Source organism: Schistocerca piceifrons, chromosome 4 (assembly GCF_021461385.2).
Source record: "Schistocerca piceifrons isolate TAMUIC-IGC-003096 chromosome 4, iqSchPice1.1, whole genome shotgun sequence".
Lineage (NCBI taxonomy): Eukaryota > Metazoa > Arthropoda > Insecta > Orthoptera > Acrididae > Schistocerca > Schistocerca piceifrons.
This window is the reverse complement of record NC_060141.1, coordinates 97,216,369-97,242,946: the sequence shown is the minus strand read 5'-3', so window position 1 is coordinate 97,242,946 and position 26,578 is coordinate 97,216,369. Positions and strand designations below refer to the sequence as shown.

Below are 26,578 nucleotides of genomic sequence, written 5' to 3'. Positions count from 1 at the left end.
ACCATCTTTCTGAGAATAACTTCTTTACAGCAGCTCAGTTTGATGTAGGAATGCCGTGTATGATGTTAAAAACTCAATTATAGAAGAACTAAGCAACAAAATTTATCTTGTTGGAATTCTGTGATTTTCCATGGCCTTTGCTTATGTAGATCATACAATTCTGATGGGGAAACAAGTCTGGTGTGGCATCTTTGCATGGATGGAATCACAACAATAAAAAAAGGCTCTTCAGGAACAGTAATACCTGCCAATGACATTAGTACATTGATAAGAGGCCCACATGCAGCTGCACCAGACACAGCCAGGGGAATAATGGAACAGGTTTATGATTTGTTTACAGAAAACGGTGAACCGTTAATCTTGCTGAGATCGTATTATGCAATTAGAGATACAATAAAATCTCCTTTTTATGCTTTTCAACAGACTGACTCAAAAAAGTGTAAAATACAGAAAAACACGGAGACTGCCAACTTTAGTGTTTTAACCAGTATTGCTTTACATGCTGTATTTAATGTAGTTTTATAATGATTATTAATAAGAAGCAGTACTTTACGTGAATATCTTTTTATTGTATTTTCACGAAAGGGTATTGCTTGCACGTTTTATTTTCGCCATTGGAACGAAGAAGGAAACGTGCATTTGTTTGTGTTAGCACTCACCCACTGCCTTCGTGATTACCACAAATGTGCCTTACTGACCAGGTTTAGCACCTGGCTCTTTCCAAAAATTAAAACTGTTCTTACAGGATAACATTTTGACTCCATTCCTGACACTGAGGGGCCCACGACAGAGCAGCTGAATGCACTTCCAAATGAATCCTTCCAGAAATGTTTCCAGTCAATGTTTGGGATAAGTGCATTACTAGCCAAGGACAGTACTTTAAAGGAGATTAAATCAAATTCCATGTACTTCGTTTCTAATAACATTATTTGCCATAATTTCTAATCACACCTCATATGTGCAGATAAGAAATTTTGTGTGTCTGTTAATGCCTGATTGGTACATATATCACTGGGTGGACAATTCATGCTAAGTCATTCCCCAGTGACCACTCACAATGAGTATCAGCATGTCAGCTATTACAAATCAAAAGTTTCTCTCTTTTGGTACTAAGGAGGAATTTTCTGTCTACCATAATGTGCAGGTGGCAGAACAAGAAATAATATCTTATTGGGAACTATGTGGTTGCCAGACTCTAGAGTCAACTGTCAAAGAACGTTATCGTCCATGGTGCCAGAGCCACACCTTCTGATGTAGTTGATAAATTCTCTAAACTTTCGTGCATCTATACATCTGTTATGAAAGGATACTATATCTATGGAGTAGAAAGCCAGATATGGGTCCTTAGGAAGTTTTGGTAGGGTGTTGCCCTGTTGGTTCATACTTTTCCCCTCTCTCTCAAAGCCAGATCATTCCATGTCAATTCAGACAGAAAAATTCTCACCTACCATCTCAGATTTGGATGAGACTGGACTTACTTGTTCTCCTGTTAGCTATTTTCGTCTGTCCATTTCCATTTTATAGCACTACAAAGTGCATAAGTCTCGTTGGTTTTAACATTACCGTGACATAGATTGACACTTGCAAACATTTGGAAATTATATTACCTCATTTACCATTCAGATTGTAAAATTTGATGGCAATATTCACTGTAGTATAAGGATTGTAAAAGAAAAGGGGAAAAATACTCATACCTTTAAATGGAACAACTAAGACAGGAAAAGAAATGTATTTTTATCTAAGTACTTTATATTGCAAAAGACATGGTTTTTACATTACACTAAATATGACTTGAATGGGAAAGGGTAATCTCTAATATTATTTTTTTGCAAAATAACCCTCAAACTATTGTCTTTCACTTAGAAAAATAAAATTAATGGAGTGATTGTTCATTTGTTGTTTTTTGTTTTAGCACCAGATAAATATTTTTAGTTTTTGCTTGAGAACTTAACATAAACCATTGACATTTCAAAGGTGCGAAACGATCTGGGGTTTAAAATGTAAGTGACTGAACTAATTGTCAACCTTGGAAAAAATTGTAAATTTGTGGTAAGGTCTTATGGGACCAAACTGCTGGGGTTATCGGTCCCTAAAGCTTATGCATTACTTATTCTAACTTATGCTAAGGACAACATACACCAATTCACAAGGGAGCACTCAAACCTCCGAGGGAGGGGGGGGGGGGGGGAAATAGCCATGTGGACCGCGACAAGGTGCCTCAGACTGCGCGGCTATGAAGATGGGCTCCACATCACTGCTGATCTCCTTTCTTCCAAGTTTCCTAAAGAATCTAATTATTTAAAGTTACCAGTACCATGGGGAAGTGCATTGGGAGTGGATGACAGAATGGTGGAAGGGGAGGCTGTGGGGGAGAAGGTGTGGATGTAAGATGAGTGAAGGCAGGGTCCTGTAGCAAGTTGGAGATGGGTGAGGGGCTGGGCATTTGTAGCCAGGAGGATTTCTAAGGACAAAGGATGCGTTGCAAGGATAACTCCCATCTATGTAGTCCAGATAGCATGGGTAGTGAAGCAGCCAGTGAAATCAAACTGTTGTGCTCAGCAGTATGTTCCACCTCTGGGTGGTCAACTCTGCTCTTGGCCGAACACCAGCTTTCCTGAACTGCATACATGGGAATTATCCTTGCAACATATCCTTTGTTCCTGTAATGTTTCTGGCTTCAATCTCTACTAATATTAGGATAGAGGAAAGTTTACAAAACCTGTAGGAAGTCAAATATTGTCTGCATTAGATAAATTTCTTTCAGTACTTTAGTGTTAACATCACCAAATTAAGTTTTATTTTATGTCTGAGGAGTCCATAAGTCCGATACATTCCTCCCTTGACAAAATTCATGCACTACCTGGAATCAGAGGTATCCATAATTTTGAACAGAAACATTGTTTAGGAAACATGGAAACAAGGAAGATCAATAGTGACAGGGAACTCACCTTGAAAGATAATTTGGCATCCTTTGTAGAGAATAAAACTGATCCCATAACAAAATGTACATAGCTTGTAAATATATAATTTTCTGGTAATTTGGGATAATAATTAAACTGAATACAACAGAAGATGATGTTACTGTACAGTTTGTATGTCATTCATTTTATTGGCCCAAGTGAGATGATATTTTTCTGGTTCCAACCCTTCATGTGTTCATGGTCATTGAACCATCTAAAACATCAGCTGGAAGACTGACTTACTTTTAAATATTGTTGGTTGTGAGCCTGTTTCTATAAGTTCAGTCACTTACAATTGCAGTTTTACCACCAATGTATTGTTCATGTCTTTTGAAATTTCAAGGTTTATTTTAGGTTCTCAAGAAGAAATTAAAAAAGTTTCTTTTGGAGGCGGCCGTTGTGGCTGAGCGGTTCTAGGCGCTTCAGTCTGGAACTGACCGCTACGGTCACAGGTTCGAATCCCGCCTCGGGTGTGGATGTGTGTGATGTCCTTAGGTTAGTTAGGTTTAAGTAGTTCTAAGTTCTAGGGGACTGATGACCTCAGATGTTAAGTCCCATAGTGCTCAGAGCCATTTTATCTGTTGGGAAAATAAAATAAAGGGAACATACAGCATATCAGTATTATTTTCCTAAGTGAAAGACCATGCTTTGAGGATTTTGTTGCAGAAAAGGAGATTAGAGATTGTCCCTTTCCGTTTATGTGATACTCAGTGTAACTGAAAAACCATGTTTTTTCATAAAGTGAACTGCATAGATGAAAATATACCGTTTCTTTCCTGTATTGATGGTTATATTCACAGATATGAGGCTTTTTTTTCTTTCTATACTATAGAGTATAACCACAAAATTTTACAATTTAAATGATAAATATAGAAATGGTAACTTACTTTCTAAGTGGTAGCAAGTGTTGTTTTGTACAGCCACAGTGTTAAAAAAGACAAAACTTCCAAAAGTTGAAGTACTGTAAAAAATTTAAATAGAAATAAAATGATAAAATTTGGTACGGTTATTTGCTTCTATAGGGAGAACAAATAAGCTGTGTGATACAAATCAGTGCAACATGCTATGACTTCCTAAAGTCTCAGTTCTAGCTTTCTGCTCGATAGGCATTTTCTGCCACGGGAAGTTGTAAAAATCTCGACAGCTTGGTGCTCCACAGCTCTCAGATATTTATAATAATAAATAAGAAGTCTGTAGCAAATCCCACTTTTTTATCTGCAGTGGTTTTGCAGAAAATGATCCTTATACACGTAAAAATGAAAGTTGTGGGAAACGCAGAAAAAAAGATTTTATTAGCATTTCTGACAGAAATAAGTTCTTTAATGTTGGCCATTACCATACATTTGATCTTTTTGGTCTTCAGTGCAGCTCTTTTCTTCTAGTATGATCCTTCTGGCATGCCCTTTTGCCAGTATCCTCCACTGACATTACACACATCATCAGTCTTTTTCAGTGGAGCAAACTGCATCAAATCCTAGTCTTACAAGAGTCCCGATTCTTCCAGGGTCACCATCACCAAACACCAAACAGGCATCATATGAGGAATTTTAGCAACAGTAGCTGAGCAAAATGTTTTCTTAGGGTGTCTGTTTCAAATGAGGTTTCGTGTTCCATCATGTATGCATTTCTGTAGTAAATCATAATTAATCACGTGGTCAATGGGCTCCTTCTCTACTCTACAAGTGTCTTCCCTGATGGGAGGAAGTAATAAAATATTGCAAACAATAAATCTTTAAACATTTTGTGCTATCTCTGGTGATGGCTTTATCATCATCAGTATTATTATTATTATTATTATTATTATTATTATTATTATTATTATTATGCCTCACATAAGTTATTTAATGTCAACAATGTCATATGTAACAGACTGTGACCAACTTGTCACAGTTGCTGGAGTTGAAACTATTTACCATAGTGCAAGGCTTTATATGAGTTGTGATAAAGTCCCTGCCTAGAAGTAAGAGATATCTATTGAAGAGACATGGTCTAAACTACTGCTTCAACCCTTTGAGGAAATGAGGTTCAGAAAATACTGTGATTCAGGAGGCGAGTAGTTCATTCTCGTTGAGTAATTATCTTTCATGTAAACCTTTTGAAAGATTGAAGATACCATTTTTTGGTGTTGCAGACTAACAATGGATCCAAGTTTTGGTGCTGGAGTGTCATTACCAACGTTTGGAAGTTTGGATACATTCTCAGATGTAGGGCCACAACATGACTTGGATTCTGGATATCCAGCGAGTGAAGGGTTAGATGATACATACAGGCCAACTCTTGACTGTAAGTAGTTTCCGTATTTTCATGGATTAATCAATACATAAAAGCCTGTTCATTACCTTTGTGATTTCTTCAATTTTCTTAATGGAGTAGAACATTTTTAATCGGTACAATGTATGGAATGTACTACAAGCATGTGGATTTCACCTTATACAGCTTTTCCAATTAAATACCAGTTTCACTTTAATGTTTTCAGCTGGATCCTGATAACCATGTTATTTCCTGTATAAAAAGTCTCCCACAATCTGGCGATAGGGTCCTGATTTAGGAGCCAATGATAAGGTTATTTGTTGGGAAAACATACACTGGTAATAATCAGTTGCAGTTATGTATAGAAAACAATATAAAGTATTGAAGCATATCTCTAGAGAATAGGTTTACATTGATTTTGTGATTAAATTTTGCTTTGCAGTAAATTGCAGAGGTTACTTTATGTCCAAAATGGATCTTCTGGTAAAGGCTTCATAAAAAGAAAGAATATTTGACCTTCAATGAAAAATATTTTGTATTCAAATATGGTAAGAAAATGAGTCACTCCCAGTTCAGTTTGTCATTCCTTCAGTGTAAGAGCCAACTAATGAGCTCTAGGTGAAGGCGGTGTAGTGTAATGTAAAATCATTCATAAGAATGAAGTTACTTAAGGACTGCACCCTCACAGGTTCACCTACCATGAAGTACAAGATACTAAATTTAATGACAGAGGCAGCTGTCAAAGTGAAGTTAGACTGGTGGGTTTGATGTGAACAGAAGAACAGAGACTGCCATCAAAAGTAGTGTGATCTGGAATAATATTGTAGATTTATTGAGAATAGGCAAAATGAAGTAAGAATCTGAAAACTGACCATAAACAGTAGAGGGAGGGAGGGAGGGGGGAGTGACAAATAGGAATGAGTAAGTATATGAGAACAATTACATCTGAGAACAAGTGAACAAAACAGTATAACAAATAACTCTGCAGTTGTGTTTTAAAGAAGACTGTTCCTGGGAAAACGTCAGGTATACGAGATAACAATTGAAGGCTGCTTGCTGAAAAAGAGGAGACAAATGCCCATGAGCAAGGTTGTGCAAGTTTGTAAGACACTGGTCTCACATTCATGAGCAGGACAGTTCAAATTCCTGTCGCACTATCCAGATTTAGATTTTTCATTGTATCCTTAAGTCATTTCAGATGAATGCTCGTGTGGTTTTTTACGAGGATGTGCCCAATTTCTTACCCCATTTTTCTCTAGTCTGAGCTTAAACTCCATCTTCAATGGCCTCAAAGTCAGTGGAATATTAAACCGCAATGTTGCTTCCACTGACAGGTTTACATAAGTGGAAATTTCTAGTCTGGCCTCAGTGTCTGGAGACAGTGTTTCACTTCTTGTCTCTCTTTCCTATGATTTTGTTTTGTTATTATTATCATTATTACTTGCGTAACAACGCATATACGAAAAGAGCCGCGAAATACCTTTCAGTAACGCTGTGCCATGAATTTCTTTATAAACATTAATTTTCAACAAAACAGAATATATCGTATTGTTATTGTTCTGTATCTGGCTTTCTATTAAAGGAACATTTTTACGTTACTGTAACTCACTATAAAATTCAACATATCTTCCCTACTTTATAGTTATAGAAAATGAAAATTACTTTGTTATGAATACTGACGTTACAGTTCGCAATAATTGCTCAACATCAAAATTTTGCAGTGGATTTTTGTTAACAGTAAAACACCAATAATTACCACGACTAGCACAAGAACATGAGACTATTATCGGAGAAAAAGACGTTTTTTCTATAAGGTTTGCCAGACCAGAACTAAGCACAGCAAGATTCCTATTATGTTACGAAGGTAAATTATCTTTTTTGTACTGTTAGTAATATATTATCAGCAGCCCGCGTCAACCTGCAAAACACATCATAAAATCTGCTGCTCTGCTCTGCATGTCCGAGAGCTGAATGAAATAATTTTATTTCACTATTACCTCCCCGCTTCTTTGCGGTATGATAGATTTCATTTAATGCAGTTTGAATGCGCCGCGGCAGCGGCTCATTCGTTCGTAGCGCAGCTCTGCACCACGGATAATATTTAAATAACTGAAAATGTCTTAAAGGGATGGGATAATATGCCGAGCAAGCTATTACAAATAATAATGCAAGGTTTCATTAAATAACTCTATTCAAAACATTTAAATATGTTAGTTATTACACACCTTTAAAATGAGTACGTAATGGCGTACATCTCTCAATCTTGACAAAAGAAGGCTACGCTAGCGTACAATACAACGTCACAGGCTATCCTACTCCCGTAACTCCAAGAAGAAGACAGAGAAATTAATGTTCGTGCTGTATTATTTATACTAGTCACACATTCTCATCTTTGTTTGATATTTATCGTCTGTGGCGGTTTCAGTTCTCGCCGACACAGATATTATCTAAAATAAATAATAAAAAAAAATACATAATTCCATACAGTAACAGAACATGATACACAATGTTTTCTCTTTACTACATAATATGTCTTTTGCTAATAGACGTTAAAAGTGGTTGTTGTGTTTGAGTTGTGGTTGTGTGAATGTGTGTGTTCTCTACTTCAGAAGAAGCCCTTTTGGCAGGAAGCTGAAATGTATAGCAGTCTTCTTCTTGTGCTTTTCTGCAGCTCAACAGCTCTGTATGGTCAGTAGCAATGTACCCTTTCCGTAATGTTGTTGTTGTTCCATCCCAAATTTTCCATTGTGGGACAGTATAAAATGCTGATAAAGAAACAAAATATTGTCAGCCTGTTGGTCCTATTTAGGTACATATTTTCAATATGTCGTAACTTGTAATGAATGCATTTGCGCGATTCATTTGTTAAGTATGCTGTTTTGACCATATTGCTCTTGCCTATGAATAGTTATCATGCCTGTGTGCAATAAACGTAGAGATTATCATATCCAGTATCGTATCTGTCATTGCAAACACAGCAGAAATACCCATTTTCAACAAGTTAAAATCCCCGTGTACTTAAACACGACACTGCCATGTTTTCTAATCATTTTCTGTATCAAGAACCTGACTTTGGAACAGTCTTCTTCAAAATATTAGTGAAATTAAAATCCTTTCAAACTTCAGAAGATAGATAATGGCCCACCTATCACATTAGCTCTCTCTTCCATATTCTGGTCTGCAGCTCACTTTTGTTCAGCCTTCCCTCCCCCACATTTTCCCCTCCCCTTGTCTACAGAATTTTCTATCGAAAGTCTCTTCTTTCAAAACTGCCATTGTCAATTTCATTTCACTCTTCTCGTATTTCATTCTCTCTTCCATTTTTTTAAGTACCAAACAAGGCTTCAAAAGTGCATAATTGATCAGTATCATTCTTAATGGCTCCATTAATTATTATTGTTGTCATTATTACTATTATTATTATATTCCTTTCTCAGACGTTATGTCTGGTTAAAAATGGAAAGTGACGCGGACCTTTATCAAGCGTAACTTCCTTTTAACTGTGTGGTATATGTTACATTGCATTTAGGAACTTTCGGGTAATTGAACATGTATCAATAATTACAGATTTCTGTAGTTGTATATATACGTTTGGATGTAGCAGTATTGCGTTGATGTACTGGTGGATATTGTGTGGTATGACTCCTGTAGTTGATAGTATATTTGGTACAATGTCAACTTTATCCTGATGCCACATGTCTTTGACTTCTTCAGCCAGTTGGATGTATTTTTCAATTTTTTCTCCTGTTTTCTTCTGTATATTTGTTGTATTGGGTATGGATATTTCGATTAGTTGTGTTAATTCTTCCTTTTTATTGGCGAGTATGATGTCAGGTTTGTTATGTGGTGTTGTTTTATCTGTTATAATGGTTCTGTTCCAGTATAATTTGTATTCATCATTCTCCAGTACATTTTGTGGTGCATACTTGTATGTGGGAACGTGTTCTTTTATAAGTTTATGTTGTAAGGCAAGCTGTTGATGTATTATTTTTGCTACATTGTCATGTCTTCTGGGGTATTCTGTATTTGCTAGTATTGTACATCCGCTTGTGATGTGATCTACTGTTTTTATTTGTTGTTTGCAAAGTCTGCATTTATCTGTTGTGGTATTGGGATCTTTAATAATATGCTTGCTGTAATATCTGGTGTTTATTGTTTGATCCTGTATTGCAATCATGAATCCTTCCGTCTCACTGTATATATTGCCTTTTCTTAGCCATGTGTTGGATGCATCTTGATCGATGTGTGGCTGTGTTAGATGATACGGGTGCTTGCCATGTAGTGGTTTCTTTCTCCAATTTACTTTCTTCGTATCTGTTGATATAATGTGATCTAAAGGGTTGTAGAAGTGGTTATGAAATTGCAGTGGTGTAGCCGATGTATTTATATGAGTGATTGCTTTGTGTATTTTGCTAGTTTCTGCTCGTTCTAGAAAGAATTTTCTTAAATTGTCTACCTGTCCATAATGTAGGTTTTTTATGTCGATAATTCCCCTTCCTCCTTCCTTTCTGCTTAATGTGAATCTTTCTGTTGCTGAATGTATGTGATGTATTCTATATTTGTGGCATTGTGATCGTGTAAGTGTATTGAGTGCTTCTAGGTCTGTGTTATTCCATTTCACTACTCCAAGTGAGCAGGTCAATATTGGTGTAGCATAAGTATTTATAGCTTTTGTCTTGTTTCTTGCTGTCAATCCTGTTTTCAGTATTTTTGTTAGTCTTTGTCTACATTTTTCTTTTAGTTCTTCTTTAATATTTGTATTATCTATTCCTATTTTTTGTCTGTATCCTAGATATTTATAGGCATCTGTTTTTTCCATCGCTTCTATGCTGTCGCTGTGGTTATCCAATATGTAATCTTCTTGTTTAGTGTGTTTTCCCTTGACTATGCTATTTTTCTTACATTTGTCTGTTCCAAAAGCCATATGTATATCATTACTGAATACTTCTGTTATCTTTAGTAATTGGTTGAGTTGTTGATTTGTTGCTGCCAGTAGTTTTAGATCATCCATGTATAGCAAATGTGTGATTTTGTGTGGGTATGTTCCAGTAATATTGTATCCATAATTTGTATTATTTAGCATGTTGGATATTGGGTTCAGAGCAAGGCAGAACCAGAAAGGACTTAATGAGTCTCCTTGGTATATTCCACGCTTAATCTGTATTGGCTGTGATGTGATATTATTTGAATTTGTTTGGATATTAAGTGTGGTTTTCCAATTTTTCATTACTATGTTTAGGAAAGAAGGGAAAGCAGAAAGGTGGAAGGAGTATATAGAGGGTCTATACAAGGGCGATGTACTTGAGGACAATATTATGGAAATGGAAGAGGATGTAGATGAAGATGAAATGGGAGATTTGATACTGCGTGAAGAGTTTGACAGAGCACTGAAAGACCTGAGTCGAAACAAGGCCCCCGGAGTAGACAATATTCCATTGGAACTACTGACGGCCGTGGGAGAGCCAGTCCTGACAAAACTCTACCGTCTGGTGAGCAAGATGTATGAAACAGGCGAAATACCCTCAGACTTCAAGAAGAATATAATAATTCCAATCCCAAAGAAAGCAGGTGTTGACAGATGTGAAAATTACCGAACTATCAGCTTAATAAGTCACAGCTGCAAAATACTAACACGAATTCTTTACAGACGAATGGAAAAACTAGTAGAAGCCAACCTCGGGGAAGATCAGTTTGGATTCCGTAGAAACACTGGAACACGTGAGGCAATACTGACCTTACGACTTATCTTAGAAGAAAGATTAAGGAAAGGCAAACCTACGTTTCTAGCATTTGTAGACTTAGAGAAAGCTTTTGACAATGTTGACTGGAATACTCTCTTTCGAATTCTGAAGGTGGCAGGGGTAAAATACAGGGAGCGAAAGGCTATTTACAATTTGTACAGAAAGCAGATGGCAGTTATAAGAGTCGAGGGACATGAAAGGGAAGCAGTGGTTGGGAAGGGAGTAAGACAGGGTTGTAGCCTCTCCCCGATGTTGTTCAATCTGTATATTGAGCAAGCAGTAAAGGAAACAAAAGAAAAATTCGGGGTAGGTATTAAAATTCATGGAGAAGAAATAAAAACTTTGAGGTTCGCCGATGACATTGTAATTCTGTCAGAGACAGCAAAGGACTTGGAAGAGCAGTTGAATGGAATGGACAGTGTCTTGAAAGGAGGATATAAGATGAACATCAACAAAAGCAAAACAAGGATAATGGAATGTAGTCTAATTAAGTCGGGTGATGCTGAGGGAATTAGATTAGGAAATGAGGCACTTAAAGTAGTAAAGGAGTTTTGCTATTTGGGGAGCAAAAGAACTGATGATGGTCGAAGTAGAGAGGATATAAAATGTAGGCTGGCAATGGCAAGGAAAGCGTTTCTGAAGAAGAGAAATTTGTTAACATCCAGTATTGATTTAAGTGTCAGGAAGTCATTTCTGAAAGTATTCGTATGGAGTGTAGCCATGTATGGAAGTGAAACATGGACGATAAATAGTTTGGACAAGAAGAGAATAGAAGCTTTCGAAATGTGGTGCTACAGAAGAATGCTGAAGATTAGATGGGTAGATCACATAACTAATGAGGAAGTACTGAATAGGATTGGGGAGAAGAGAAGTTTGTGGCACAACTTGACCAGAAGAAGGGATCGGTTGGTAGGACATGTTCTGAGGCATCAAGGGATCACCAATTTAGTATTGGAGGGCAGTGTGGAGGGTAAAAATCGTAGAGGGAGACGAAGAGATGAATACACTAAGCAGATTCAGAAGGATATAGGTTGCAGTTGGTACTGGGAGATGAAAAAGCTTGCACAGGATAGAGTGGCATGGAGAGCTGCATCAAACCAGTCTCAGGACTGAAGACCACAACAACAACATGTTTAGGAACTGTATCAATTTAGGATCTACTTTGTATATTTCCAATATTTGCAGTAACCATGAGTTGGGTACACTATCAAAAGCTTTTTGATAATCAATGTATGCGTAGTGTAGTGACCTTTGTTTAGTTTTAGCTTGATATGTCACCTCTGCATCTGTTATCAGTTGCTCTTTACATCCTCGTGGTCCTTTGCAACAGCCTTTTTGTTCTTCATTTATAATTTTGTTCTGTGTTGTATGTGTAATTACTGAAGTTAATATTTTGTATATTGTTGGTAGGCATGTTATGGGGTTATTATTATTATTATTATTGCCAACTATTATTTTTTATTAATAATGGAAATAATTTTCTGATCGTTACGTAAATTTTTTGTGTATTGTTTCTTGGCAGATGTAAGAGAGGGCTCTTAAGGCCTTAATCGGATCAAGCTAAATAAGCGGTAAATAAAGAAATAATCTGCTTATCCTTCAACATTGTCACAGATTGTGACCATGTCATATATTAAAAGTGCAAAAATTAAAGCCAGCCTCTCTATAGTTTATTTTCATATGTGTTTTAGCACCAGCATTTGAAGAAGAGATGCCTCTGCCTGAGGCACAGCAGCGTTCTACAACATATGAAGAACTACGTAGGAAGAACAGAGAAGAATATGAGCAAAAGAAAACAAAACCATACAGGTAAAGCAAAAGATGTTCAAGAGTTTTGCGTGCAAAAACCACTTAAAGAACGTAGATTAAAATGTTTCGTGCTATGTTTTGGATGTCGAAGCATCAACGTGTTAACCCTCATTTCATAAAGATTGGGTTTCAGTTCTGTTCTTTTTCCTTTATCTTACTAACAATAAGAGGTAACAAAGAGTATAATATTCGCAAGAAACAAATTCACTCTTTTAGCCGCCACCTCTCTCTACTGGCAACCCATCATTTTCTTCAGTTTTAGTTGATAATTGAAAGTACATCTACATCAGTACTCACTAATCACTGTTGAATCCATTTCATACGGTACTTGATATTATAAGTCATGTTAAGGTTTCTTTCCTTTTATATTTGTAAATGGAACATGACAAAAATGACCACTTAAATGCCTCTTTGTACACTTTTTATAGTCGAATTACGGGAACAGTTCATAGGGAACTCTAGTGTGTTCTTAGATTTTTCACTTAGCATTGGTCCATGGAGATTTGTTAGTAGGTTTTTACTGGATGTTTCAGAATATAATTCAGTTGTCAGTTGCAAATACATTTTTATTTCACTTTACTGCTTTTGAAAAATTAATTTGTCATCTTCAGAAGCCTACAAAATAAGGAATGTTATGAAACTTCAAACCTTGGTTATACATTTATGCTAAGTACAAAAAAAAGTGCATTACAGAAACTTACTTAGTATTGATTTAGTAGATATCAGTATCTTCTTTGTAGAAGCGTGATGCCATGATATGTCCAAAAATGTGTATATTATATGTGATTATATTAAACACAAATTGACAAATAGATGATTTACAGAACTAAATCATCTATGTACATGTCAGTCTGTTGTGCCAGCAGCAAGGAACATTTTATAAAAGCTTGTAAAAAGTATAAGTAAGGTATACAAGGAAATTGTATATAATACTTGTGGAAAAAACATAGCACATAGTTATTATATATAAAAGGAATGGACTAATTTTCACATTTTATGAGAGATGCTGTGCACTCAAAATAGTGTCTCTTTTTAATACAATTTGATCATTCAACAGAGCTTGTGAATTGAGGTGGGAATGTTTAAATATTTCAAATTCTTCTAAAGAGTTCATTTTGTAGCCCATGTGAACTATATGCAAAATTTCAATGTTGTGCAAGGATGGAGGAGGAAGAAGAAGAAGCTGTTTTTAGATTTTGAGATATCCTACAAAAATGGACTTACATGAATTCTCACTTTCTTTCTTGAGCAAGTGATTCAGTTACTGTGAATTATCAATCTGTCTTTAAATCACATACACACATATTTGGACGTATCATGGCATTGTGCTTCTGTGAAGAAGATACTGACATCTACTAAACCAATACTAAGTAAGTTTCTGTAATACACTTCTTATATTTTACATAAATGTATAGCCAAGGTCTGAAGATTTATAATATCCCTAACTTTTTAGTCTTCTGAAGATAACAAATTAATTTCTCAAAATCAGTAAAGTGAAATAAAAATATATTTGCAACTGATAACTGAATTTTATTCTGAAAGATATACTACAGTTGCTGAAAAATATCAGCTGTGAATAAAGTACTTTCACAGGATGGTAGGATCTGCCTTAAAGCATCTGCCAGTTCAGTTACTTTCTGCTTTTCAGTGAAATGCTTCTGTGAGTCAAACAAACCTTTGAACATTTGTGTTACTTTCCTTTGCACATGTTCAGTATTCATTGTAAGTCCTATTTAAGATGCGTCCCACTCACTTCAGTGATGTGTTGCACAAATTACATGTAAGCATTTTCATTTATAGATGGCATATATTTTCCTGTTACCCTACCAATTAATAAAGTATGCTGCCCCCAAATTGAGCCTATGTGGTCATTCCATTTCATATATGTTCAAAATGTTACTCCCATTTATATCTATAAGTTAATTGGTTTTAGTTGTAACTCTTTGGTACTATAGTCATCGAATACTAAGGTTTTGTATTTTGTGAAGTGCATAGTTTTACACTTGTGAATATTTGAAGCAAGTTAGCCATATCTGCAAGTTTTTGATACCTTATCAAGATCTCAGCAAATGTTTGTGCGTTTTTTTTTTTTTCTTCTCTCTTTTTTAGACAACTGCTTCACCTGGAGACAAAATATGATCTAAGGATACTTTTGATATTGTCTGTCAGGTCACTTAAACATAAATGAGCAATAAGGGTCCTAAAACACTTCCCTGTGTCACAATGACAGTTTTTTCTATATCTTTTGTTTATCTGTAGCCAAGATAACACGCCCTTTCTACCTAGAAATTGTTGACCCAGTCACAAATATCTTTCAATACCCCATATGATCATTCTTTCATTAATAAGCTTTGATCTGATATGGAGTCAAATGCCCTTTGGAAGCCATATGTATGGTAACATGCTTGGATGGCTCTTAATTCTAGTTAGCGTGCCATTCTCCATAGACTTGTTTGTGAATGAGGAATTGATGACCTTGTTGTTTTGTTCCTCAGTCCCCATTTAACAAACTGTCATAAAAAGAATAGTCCCTTGTTTTTTTTTCTTACCACATAAACACTGTGTAATTTGTTGATTTTATTTCAGAGGTATAGCAGGTACTGATGAAGTGCCTACTGTAATTCGTCAACAAACACCATTGGAGGAACAGGCACCTAAAAGACCTACACCACCACCTTCTTGGAACAAACCAAAAAACAAATATGGAGATGTGTGGGAAGAATAACATGTAGGTTGTTAATTTTTTGAAGAATGTTATTACGTGTGTTACTGCTGAGCTATTCTGCACAAAACCATTTTACATTGTAAGTATTGGTAGAGAATATTCCAAGCCTTCTTGAACACACAGTATTAGTTTAAGTTGAATCTAAATGTTAATTCTCTATTTATGAATTCTCTCTCTCTCTCTCTCTCTCTCTCTCTCTCTCTCTCTCTCTCTCTCTCTCTCTGTCTGTGTGTGTGTGTGTGTGTGTGTGTGTGTGTGTGTGTGTGTGTGTGTGTGTGTGTGTGGAGATCTGTAGAGGATCGTCAAAGAACAAGTTATTACTTTAACTACTAGCATTTGGATTGATATTTCATACATCTGATGAAGCAGTCATTTGAAGATCCATCGGGGGATTAATATCACGTACCTGTTATTCACAGGTGTTGCTGGTCTATTTAGAGATGTTGAATGCTAATAGTACATATGATCAGGCTCTTGTTCAGTCCAAGTGAAGTGACAAATTCGAGACCTTATGTAATGCCCTCTGCCTCCTGATGGAAACACAGATGTGTTTTGAGAGAGAGAGACTATTACCATGCTGCTATGGTGCTTGGAGATCATAACAGAATTGGTGTTACTACTTATGTACGGTTGCTCAGTTATTTTTGACATGTAAGAGAACATTTTAATCACACCTGGCCTCTGCATTTGCACAGCTGCCATTAAAATGTTGTTACTGTCTGGTGTTTCATCTTATGGGAGCATATGATTGTTGCATGAAGTGAGTGACTGAATAAAAGGAATTTCAAAGTGCTGATTTCTTCAATCAATGTGGTTGTAAGGAAGTATTCCTGTAAAGTAGTAGTTACTGGTTAGCAGCTTGCTGTTTGTTTCATTTGAGAAATGATAGCTGGCCTGAAAATGTTTCTGTAGGTCAGCTATTTATGGCTAGCATCTTTAAACTTACAACGATGTGCAGTGTTTTCTGACCAGTGCCAAAGTGTAATACCTGCCTGGCACATGCATGTAACCTTCAATAGGGTTCAACGTAGCATTTATTTTATCAGATCTTATTTCATAACTATCGCTCAGAAAATCAGAAACTAGGTACCTAAAAATGTAACATCTATGTATGATCAAATTAGCATCCAGATTTTGGTAAAACATAGAAAGTTCAAAGAATTTATCTCTATTACCAAAGTGTATTACAGTTAATAGTTGTTAGTTGATTCATTAACTACTATTGTTCCTTCAGTAACTTTGAAGAAAGAAACAAAATTGACACTTGACAACTGAAAAATGTTATAATGAGGTAAAATCCATCATCATTTTTGATAGTTTCCACAATAAACTCAGACCAAGTGTGTCAGTTATATCATTCTAAGTTCAAATAGCATTCAAGATACTTATCAGATGATTTTTATCATTCTGTTTTAGCTACATTTCAACAAGTCTTGAAAAGACAATAGCCACTGGAACTGCATGTCATATTATACCCAAAAGTAGAAAAAAATCTCAGCTTTTGTTTCTCTTACCACTATTACTTAAAATCACATTCATTGGCTCAGATATCAAAGATAAAGACTCAAACCTTGTTTGGATTTGAGTCTTATTTATTTATTTATTTATTGTATGATGATACAGGGCTTGGCTCAAATACACAATTTTAAGAGTATACTGTGTAAGAAATGACAAGCAAAATACAGGTACAGTATCAAATGTCCAAAGTATTATGCTAAATTATGTACACATTACACAAGTTCTTAGACTTCTAAGTCCAGTTGAGCCCTTCAGGTGATGCACGGTGGATGTCATTTATTGATCCCCCGAAGGCTCGTTTTGAGCAGTCACCAACAATTCGATATATTGTTTGCAGGGCAGCTCCACTGTCGCAATCTGGAGATGTTGCCCAGCCCCATTGTGCTTTAGATATCTGCAGTTCCCTTGTCCTGTTCAGATGCGGTTGATGGTTCTCCACTGGCATCTGGGGAGTGTGAAACCTGGAACTAGCATGAAAGGCTTTTCGACCAGATGACCGTTGAACACTGATGATTCTTCCCACTGATTTCTCCATACTTGGTTGATGTTAAAGTCGGAGGCTTCAAGATGTTGTGCAGTTCGCCAAGGTGGCTTTCTTGACTTCAGGTGCTGTTGTTCTGCTATTGATATATCGCTGTGTAGGGGTAGCTGGGGGTTCTCCTGAATGTTTCTCCAGATCTTCAGGAGAGCATCTGATCTTTGTAGAGCTGGAGGTTGGATTTTACTTAAAACTGGTAGCCATGCAGTTTGAGTGCTATGTATGCAGCCAGTGATAAGTCGCATTGTCTGGTTGAGTTGCACATTTATCTTGCTACAGTGAGCAGTGTTCATCCAAGTTGGACAAAAGTATTCAGCGACAGAGTATGATAGTGCCAAAGCAGTTGATCTTAGGGTTTGAGCGCTACAACACCGGAGGTACCAGCAAGCTTCTGATTGATATTATTATGGGTCTTCACTTTTGCGGCCACATTGGAGAGATGTTGTCGGGAAGTTAGAGACTTATCGAGTGTTATTCCGAGTTACTTTGGTGTGCTGCAGTATTTCAGGGTTTGTCCTCGGAGTATAACTTCCAGTTTATAGTCAGAGAGTGTGTTCCGTAGGTGTAATGCTGAAGTAACAGTTTTCTGAGGGTTTAGAAAACTGCTAGAGTCTTTGCTTCACAATTGAGTAAATTTGCTTTCTGCAGAATTAGCTGCTTTGTCATCATGTCTTCGAATGCAGCTTGTTGTAATGTATCTACTGCATGAAGTGATTTTTGTATGGCTGCAGAATCTTTTCTTTCATATTTGATTCCAAAATTTAGTTCTGCAGAGCTGTTCCAGGAAACAAGTACTGTTTGCACATACTTCTCACACAACTGAGTGCACGATGGTTGCTCATGCACAGTTACAGTTCATCAAGAACAAAGTAGCCTAGCCATTTTGTTTCATTATGTTAACATCTGAAATCATTATTTGTCAGTAATCACGTTCAAAACAATTGATTTATCTGCCAGCATAAAATTTATCATGAGATAAGTGAAACTTACCAAGAGAATGTGATGAGTGAAGGTGTGGTGTGAAAGTGGACTAAGGTGTTTAACGAAAGAAGGAAAAATGTCCACAATGAGGAGTGCATCTACTGTCTTTGAACACTGAAGAATTGGTGTGCTGCATTAATGAATAGATGAATAACAATTCATGATGTATCAATCTACTTTCAAAACACTTCACGATCTTTATTACATGCAATTGTAACTGAATGTATGCACTAAAAAAAGATTGGGCACATTGTGGGCACTGACAGTAAAAAAGGGAAATGCAGGGACCAGCCTTTTGTGTTTTTTTGCAGGGTTATGGGACAGAAGAAAATGTATTTTGAAAAGGATTGCCAGAGGCAGAGACATGGATTTGTTACAAGAGACCCGGAAGAAAATGACAGTCACTGGAATGGCTCCCTGAAACCAAGAAAGCAATGCCACCTCTCTCTTCAAGAAAAATAAAGTGCACCGTGTATTGGGAATGTGAGATTGGGGTGTATTTTTCATTCTTTTCCTGTTTGTGTTTATTTTGTAAGATTTGTGGTGGGTCTTATACCAGCCCTAACGGGAAGTTACGCCCCTGGCCGATATAACGGCAATATTTTGTCTACCGCAATACACCACCAGATGAAGGTAGTATTACCTTTATCCCCTCTCCTTTTTTGGTGGTCAGGATCCTTCTGTGCCACCTCCCTGACAACTGCGCTGAAGATAACTGGAATGCTACCGCAAGTTCTCTCTATTGTGCTGCTAAATAAATAGCCACATTTCTCACAAACAGGTGTATATTTTGCCCAGCATTTTCATTATTACTTTCCACTATGCAACTAACGATTGCTACGGTAATATCACTCTCTTGAGTACATCCAAATGTCTACATGCATACTGTAGGAACTGAGTGAAAAAAAACAGAAAAACAACTACCACTCTCCAATTGTTCATTAAGCCAATGATGGTGTGTCATTTACTCCAAGGCTTTTGGGTTCAGGCACTTGCTGCATCATGGCACAAATGACTCCCAGATGACCCGTGGTTATAATACCATTTCTACTGGTCCCCTTCTTGGAGGCTTCACCACTACAACACATTCACTGCATAGAAGAAAGGAAAGCACATAGTTTCCCTTTTCCACTACATTCATCGTTATTCAGCTTACTCACGAGCATCTCTTGTCGACAGCTTTCCAGTGGTGTGTTGGGATGTTTACAAATATCCCGAAACACTACAAGACATAGAAGAATTTACATTGCGTTATACAGAACAAAAGGTTTGATTACTGATTTGTGGTGCTGTTTTCGTGCATGACAATGAACGCGAACGCAAATGCAACCTACACATATGAGTGCAATCTCAGGCTGTACTTCATTCGTTTTACTGGGAACATTTCTGTCACCCTCCTTACAGTGTGGACCTAGTTGCATCCGCCTTCCATTTGTTTCAAACAATCCAGTTGGAAGAACATCCACAACTGAGCATGAGCATTATAGAAGAAGTTGAAAATACTACTTCAGTTGTAAATTACTTTATTATCACACAACCGGTTTTGGACTGTTATAAGCCTATCCTCAGGTGACGTACTGGAAATAGCAAAAGACGGAAGATAATTTTCACATGCGCCAACACACACAAAAAACAAAACACATTTTTTTTCCTAAAAAGTTTTAAAAACTTTTAAAAAACATTTCAAAACTGCCAGTTGGGCTAGGTGCTGTGAAACCAATATCAATGTGCAGGTGGCACCAGACAGTACTAGGGAATATATACTAATGATATCATGACACGCTGTGCTGCGGTCCCCGAGCACTGCGTGTACCAGGCGCAGTGTGCTGCCTATGAGCACAGAACAGGGAGTAGCGGATGCGAACGAGGAGGCAAATTTGTAAACCAGAGTGGCAAAAGTGCTCCCATCATTGACAGAGAGAAGAACGCAGGACCACTAGCCCGGCCGTTCACAATTTGAATTTATTGGTTTACATTTAAAATGAAGGAAAAAAAAAAACAAAAAAAAAATATAAGAGATACACGATATAAGTTAAAAGTGCTTTATACATAGTAAAGAAGCGTATTGAACAGGTCTGTCCAGAACTGTGGTAAAACAGTTTTTTGTATGTGTTGCAGCATGTGAAAATTATTTCCTGTCTTTTGCTATTTCCAGTACGACACCTGAGGATGTGCTTATAACAGTCAAAACCAGTCACGTGAAAATAAAGTAACTTGCAACTGAAGTGGCATTTTCAACCTCTGTTCCATTTGTTTTCTCATCTCATCTCAGGAAATTTTTTGCTGGCCAGCCTTTGTTAGTGATGATGAGATCAATGTAAACATCCAAAACTGGTTTCAGTCACAGCTGGCCAAATGCCGTGAAGCGGGTATGTTGCAGTTAGTGCCAGGATGTGATGCCTTAATTTTCAATGTGAATACGTTGAAAAGTAGTTTAAAATCTGTAGGTTTTTCTGTAATAAAATACAAATGAAAACAAACTGCTGATATTTGTTGGTTACATTCTAGATCACCTTTACAGTTTTACCAAGTTTTGGATATAGTTTTAAGTGTAATGTCTGATAGTTGGAGACCTTGAGGAAAATTAAATTTCCACCAGCTGACTACCATAATCTTTCACAAAAACCATGTGGGTGTAAATTCTGTTCACATCATCACATCCCAACACAGGTTCTATCACTGGTTTTGGATGAAAGTGTGGCCTTTATGGCGTAATCACGATGTCACTACAGTGTGGTCTGAGATCTGCTAAGTTAACTTTCACAGAGTGAGAGGGGGAAGATCTCCTCAGATGCTTACACCCAAACTTCCAGATGTTAAGACTCTCAGATCGGTGTCAAATATTGTATGTCAGTAGAGTATCAATCGAAACACCAATTTAGTTCGTGCTATATGCTGTTGTGTAGTAGAAGGTGCGTAAATGGTAATTAAAAGTAACAACGGAACTATGGAGCACAGGAAAAGCATATCTCTGAGTCAGTGTTTTGTAGATTTCTAATGGATGTGTTTGTAGAGCATATGGTTGTCATACCAAGGGTCCTACATTCAATCCCCACTGAAGATTTTTTTTATCTGATAATGCATGAAACTGTTGTATAGGAGAACATTTTCCTAACTTATAAAAGGACTTTTCGGAGTTTGTTGCAATGTTCTTGTGACAGTCTCCTTCACGTTGTTAGTTGAAAGTAGCAAACACATAGAGTACATTTGTGTAGATAGGCATGGTGTTCTGTTGCACATGTCCATCAAAACTCCACACCGATACAAATGTACTGTGCAGATTTGCTGTTTTCAACTAATGAAGCGAAAGCAGACTGCCAAAAGAACATTGCTGTCAACTCTGAGAAGTCCTTTTATAAGTCACAAAAATGTTTTCCAGACGTCTTGGCTCTCGCACTGACCATTTTCAGGTACTCGTGTGAGACTTTTTCCCTTAGAGATGTCACCCCTCCCCCCACCCTCATGGACTGCTCACTGTTCCCCAACTGTTCCAAAGGTCTTCATAAAAATTCTTCCAGAAGATTCTCGAACATTCCTGCTGGTGCTCGAGGGTGCTGTCTTCGCATAGCCGTTAAGGACTCACTGCTTCTCAGCAGGGTGTGAGCAAGTGTGATTTCATTTGGAGTACTGGCCCACACTCTGATTTCCACGTGACATCATGCCTTGTGTGTTGTTCTTAGTAAAATTTGTCTCCTTTCCTCACAGCTATGTGACTGTTTGCATTAATAAAATTTTATGGCCATGACAACATCATTGTTTTAAACTTTGTATGAAACTTTTAGTAGAGTTAATAGTCTGTATTTATGGCATTTAAAACAGATGCTTACAGTATTTGGTAGCAACTTTCCAAATGGAACAGTTAGTAATTATTAGCAATTATAGGTAATGGATAGAAAGTTATACCTTCTTTATATTGCCGTGTCTTGATTACAAAAATTGAGTATTCTTTTATTTACATTTTTTTGTGGTCAGTAATGCTGACTTTACTTTACAATGATTACATCATTTGAGTAAGACATAGTTCTTGCGCACCATTTACCCAGTAAGTTGTGTTTATGTGTTCAACAGTGCAAAATGATCAGAATGTATCCCGTGATGACTTTTAAAGTTTCGTAACAAAAGTTATGTTTAAAGCACTTTTGCAGACATATTCACAGCATCATAGGCCACATTATGTTCATGTGTTGTATCTAGTATTATATAGGAACAATATTATGGGAAGGATAGATTGCTCACATAAAGAAGTTGAGTAGCAGATGGTCCATCTGCAACTTAACATCTCTGCTATGTGGTGAGTAGCAATCTATCCTTTCCACAATATTGTCATTGTTCCATCTTGATTTTCCATTGTTTGATTATACAGAAGCAGTTTGTCTTGCATTTTGTAGTTTGAGGAAGCTTACTGAGGCAGCGAATAACTTGCATTCTTATGAGCTTGGTACAGTGAAAATTCTGTATAATACTTTTGAGGGACGACAGATTCTGTATAGGGGAAACTGCTACACTGAGGTGACAGAATGCTTGAGATACCTCCTAATATCGTGTCAGCCCTCCATTTGCCTGCCGTAGTGTAGCAGCTTGACATGGCATGTACTCAACATCATTGGAAGCCCCTGCAAAAATAATGAGTCACGCTGCTGGTGTAGCCATTCATAATTGTGAAAGTGTTGCCTGTGCAGGTTTTTGTGCAAGAAATGACCTCGGTTATGACCCATAAATGACTGATAGGCTTCATGTCAAGCGATCAGGGCCAAATCATTCACTGGCGTTGTCCAGAATGTTCTTCAAACCAATCATGAGCAGTCGTGTCCTGGTGACACGGTGGATTATCATCCATAAAAATTCCATTGTGGTTGGGAACTTGAAGTCCATGAATGGCTGCAAATGATCTCTAAGTAGCCGAACATAACCATTTCCAGTCAGACATTGGTTCAATTGGACCAGGGATCCATTCCATTTCTTGTAAACACAGCTCACACCACTATCGAGCCACCACTAGTTTGCGCAGTGTCTTGTTGAAAGTTTGGGTTCATGGCTCTACCATAAGCTCTTACCAACTGAAATTGGGGCTCATCTTAGCAGACCACAGTTTTCCAGTAGTCTAGGAGCCAATATATATGTTTACAAGTCCAGGAGAGATGCTGCAGGTGATGGTGTGCTATTAGCAAAGGCACTCACGTCAGTTGTCTGCTGCCACAGCTCATTAGTGCCAAAGTTTACCGCACTGTCCTAGTGGATGTGTTTGTTGCACATCCCACATTGATTTCTGCTGTTATTTCACCCAGTGTTGTCTGTCTGTTTGCACTGATAACTCTACACAAACACTAAGTGAAGGGCATCAATCACTGCGTTGTCCGTGGTGAGAGGGAATGCCTGAAATTTGGTGTTCTCAGCTCAATCTTGACGCTGTGAGTCTCAGAATATTGAATTCCCTAACGATTTCCAAAACGAAACGTCCCATGTTGCTAGCTCCAACTACATTGCACATTCAGATTCTGTTAATTTCTGTTGTGCAGCCATAATCATGTCGGAAATCCTCTCACATGAATCATTTGAGTACAAATGACAACCAACTTGTGTATGCAATACTTCTGCCTTCTGTATTTTTGTATATCACTATCCCATGGTTTTTGTCACCTCACTGTCTAAAGAGCACTTCCAGTTGACAATAATCAAATTTTACTGAAGACATCTTACAGCAAAATACAACTGTAGTCAAGTTATCATGAAATTCTTTGAATTTATGCAATTCGAGCATCGCAATCCTAGTATTTTCTTTTAAGTATTCAAGCAAGCAGATTGCTTCCTGTTTTTCCTGTATATTATTGGAATTATTTCTAGCTTCAAATGAGAAGGTTGTGTTATAGTTCATCTACATACAAACTCCACTATTCACCAATCAGCAAGCTTCTGAGTGTTTTGAATTCTTTAGATGCCTGTATATGTGGGCACAGGGTCATATTCTGTGTCACTATTACATTCGTTTTTACTTCAGTTTTCCGTGCATCTCCCAACAACGAATGCAATAGGCTGTACTTACATGGAGGGGTAGAAATATGTTTGAAACACCTTGGGTTTTTAGGCATTTTGATCGCCAAAGGTTTTAGCATCTTGCAGCAATCGGCATTCATGCACAATAAAACGATAAGGTGCTCCTTGCTTTTTTTTACTGTCACATCAATTTTCACCATCGAAAGTAGAAATCTTGTCTGGCATGAAATTAAAGAGTATGCCTGTTTCATCAGCATTAAAAATGTTGTGTTATTCATAGCTGGTTGTGAGATTGGGGAGAGTCTGCATCTATTGATGAGGTACAGTGTGTGCTGGTCTACACTTTCACTCTCCCCTTATTCTGCTTTATACACAACACCGTGCCACTCTCAAAATTTATCATTTCAAGCATTGAGTGGTTGTGGTGATTGGTTTGTGGGGTGTTCAGCTGCGCAGCCATCAGTGCTGATGATGATGACGACGATGATGATCATGAAATAATGAGGACCACACAAACACCCAGTCCCTAGGCAGAGAAAATCCCCAACCCAGCTTGGAATCAAACCCATGACCCCGTGATTCAGAGGCAGCAACACTAGCTTCTAGACCACGAGCTGCAGACATTCCAACTTTGAAAGCCTTGAAAGTTTCAACCCCTAACCACAAAGCTACTTGTAGAACCATTTCCTGTAAAGTTGTTCAGTTTATGGGGATATTTGTGACATGAGCTTGTTGAAGCCCAATTATTAAAACTGCTCTGTTTCGTTATAGGTTTCATCAGCAATTTTCACATGCTTCAGCAGCTTCTATTGTGGATAATTAGTTTTTCAGTACAGTGGTGAGTAGAAGGGGCCAGTTCCAGTTCCTCAGCTAGCTCCGTCCAACTTATATGAGGATTGGACTCTAATAATCAAAACTTTTCTTCAGTAGAAATCTTTTTCCACTTCTGTGCCATTCACTGAAAAGTCTTCAAAACCTTGATACTGGTGACATACACTTCTCTACATTTCACTGCCGTCTGCTATATCCATTGTTGTTTTCGCTACAGCTCATCAACATTTGCTTATGGTAAAAACAATAAAATGGCACCAACAAGACAAATAGCAAACACAATGTGCATTGCATCTCAGGTGACTCGAATGCTGACCCTGACATGTGATGTGACTCAAGCCAGCATGACCTTTCGGAGCACATGCTAACCCACAGAAGGGAAAATGAAGTGTCTACATGCATTTCCTTAAATGTTATAAAGAGGGAAATAATTCATTAGGGTTTCAGAAATAAGACAAATATAGGAGCATTACATGGACAAAATCATTGTCTAGAGAAAATGTAGTACAGAGAAAAATTTAACATTGTGTGTATGGATTGTTGTTCAGGACTGGAAAATATGGGCATAGTGTAGAGGAATTATGGGGGGGGGGGGGGGGGGGGGGAATATAATAAAGAGGTTTCACTGTACGTGGAACGATGAAGACACACCATACCATTCTGTCTGTCATTTCATCACACAATTTCTTCTTCTTCTTCTTTTTTTTTTTATTTTTTTTATAAATCTACAGTGAAACACCAGTTTTACATTTTTGTGTTGTACAGACCTTAAACATGCTAAACAGAGAAGAATTATCAATTGAGGAAAATGTTAAAACCTCAAAATATGAGAAAAAATGTTTAATTAGTGCATTTGATTAAAAATAGTAATCCTTTCCAATACATGTAAAAAATCTGTATAAGGAAGGAAATTAAACGTACAATACGATGCTTATACAATCATTTGTGGTAGTGAATTTCATCGCAGATGTGTAACAACAAGCAAAAGCTCATCAAAAAATTGAAATTTATATTTGGGGGAAAGGTAATTGAGCTATTTTCCAACATGCTACAGTCACAAGTTATATGTGAAAACATGCTGTTTTGAGAGAGTTTTCCTTTGTGCTCATGCAGAAAAAAGCAAAAAAATGGTGAACATGGTGAATTAAACCGAAAATGTCACAGCAGTCAAGTTGTTAAACAATAACCAAAAATGCGGACATTGCTTAATTACAAACTTCGTCACCATTGCTAT

At 37.2% G+C, this 26,578-nt stretch overlaps 1 protein-coding gene across 2 annotated transcripts in view; it reads left to right on the top strand.

Annotated features, from left to right (window-relative positions):
- Nucleotides 1–26,578, top strand: part of LOC124795527 (OCIA domain-containing protein 1) — a 44,835-nt gene that overhangs the window by 8,762 nt on the left and 9,495 nt on the right. Inside the window, exons 4-6 of one of the 2 annotated variants that reach the window (XR_007016715.1) lie at nucleotides 5,092–5,243; nucleotides 12,643–12,760; nucleotides 15,347–15,564. Coding sequence is in view for 1 of the 2 variants with exons in the window: in XM_047259598.1 (XP_047115554.1) it covers nucleotides 5,092–5,243; nucleotides 12,643–12,760; nucleotides 15,347–15,485 (409 nt within the window). In the remaining variant the exon portion in view is untranslated. The remainder of the gene's footprint in view (nucleotides 1–5,091; nucleotides 5,244–12,642; nucleotides 12,761–15,346; nucleotides 15,565–26,578) is intronic. The other variant, XM_047259598.1, reaches the window with a different exon arrangement.